General features: G+C 44.5%; 1 protein-coding gene across 1 annotated transcript in view; it reads left to right on the top strand.

The window, feature by feature from the left end:
• The window catches only part of LOC101655890 (baculoviral IAP repeat-containing protein 3), a 16,139-nt gene that overhangs the window by 9,202 nt on the left and 5,735 nt on the right, over positions 1–1,202 (top strand). The window contains exon 5 of the mRNA XM_045297734.1: positions 157–205. Coding sequence (XP_045153669.1) covers positions 157–205 — 49 coding nt within the window. The remainder of the gene's footprint in view (positions 1–156; positions 206–1,202) is intronic.

A 1,202-nucleotide genomic window follows, 5' to 3' on the forward strand; every position in this document is an offset into this window, starting at 1 on the left:
ATAAAGGAAATATTATTCCAACTCAGTTGCTTTATTTTGCCAGTAAGCAAGTCAGTTTTTAATACATTGAATAAAATCTGCCTGTTGATAATTTTCTTACAGCAAGGGGTATGGTAACATTTCTATTTTATTTTTTTGTGTTTTCTCCCCCTGTAGCTCTTATCCACTTCAGACACTCCAGAAGATGAAAATGCAGAGTCGCCAAGTATGTGTCATACCTTAGTTACTGCGTTGTAAATACAATCACTCGGTGCTGCTGAAGTTGAAAGTGTATAATAATAATGTACAGTTTCATTATCACTGACAAATGGCAATGACTTTTTAAAGCAGATTAAATTTGAGCATTTCTCAAACCTGATGAGCTTTAAAAAATATACTGCAGATGCCTATCCTTGGCTTCGGGCCTATTGAATTGAGTTAGTATCCAGGGATCCTGTTGTTGTCGTCCGGTGCCATCAAGTTGGTTCCGACCCATAACGACCAAAAGTGAAGCAGAATGAACCGCGGCTAGGTCCTGCTCCATCCTCACACGTGTCCCCACGCTTGAGCCCATTGTTGCCACGGCCGTGTCACTCCATCTTGTTGGGAGCCTTTCTCTGTCTCACTGCCCCTCTGCCTTACCAAGCAGGGCGTCCTTCTCCAGCGACTGGGGCCTCCTGACATGTCCAAAGTATGTAAGGCAGAGTCTTGCCACCCTTGCCTCCAAGGAACAGTCTGGCTGTACTTCTCCTAAGATAGATTTGCTTGTCCTTCTGGCAGTGCATGGTCATTTCCACGTTCCTCTCCAGCACCACGCTTCCAACCCATTGATTCTTTGTCTGTCTTCCTTATTTAATGTCCAACTTTCACCTGCCTGTGAAACCACTGAAAAAACTATGGCATGGGTCAATGTCTAGGGATAGTGTTTGCTCACTGTAGTTGTAACCAGCTGCAGACAGTCGGCCTAGCCCCTCTTTTTGGACTAGTGTTTGAGAACAGATGACCTGTGATAGACTGTTCACACATTCTTTCAATGAGATGGAGAGAGTGGACAGCACCACTCTCATTTTCAAGAGGGAGCGCAAAGCTGAGAGGTGAAACAACTTGTCCATCCTCTGAAATGTGTCGGAACCAGTGTGTGAACTGCTCTGCCGCTCTGTTACCAAGTATCCAGCTTAATTCAATAAGCCTTTACTGCAGATTTGCTGTTGGGGCAACAACAA

The sequence above is a fragment of the Echinops telfairi genome, unplaced genomic scaffold (assembly GCF_000313985.2).
Source record: "Echinops telfairi isolate 266 unplaced genomic scaffold, ASM31398v2 ScPeMD7_7421;HRSCAF=8459, whole genome shotgun sequence".
Classification (NCBI taxonomy): Eukaryota; Metazoa; Chordata; class Mammalia; order Afrosoricida; family Tenrecidae; genus Echinops; species Echinops telfairi.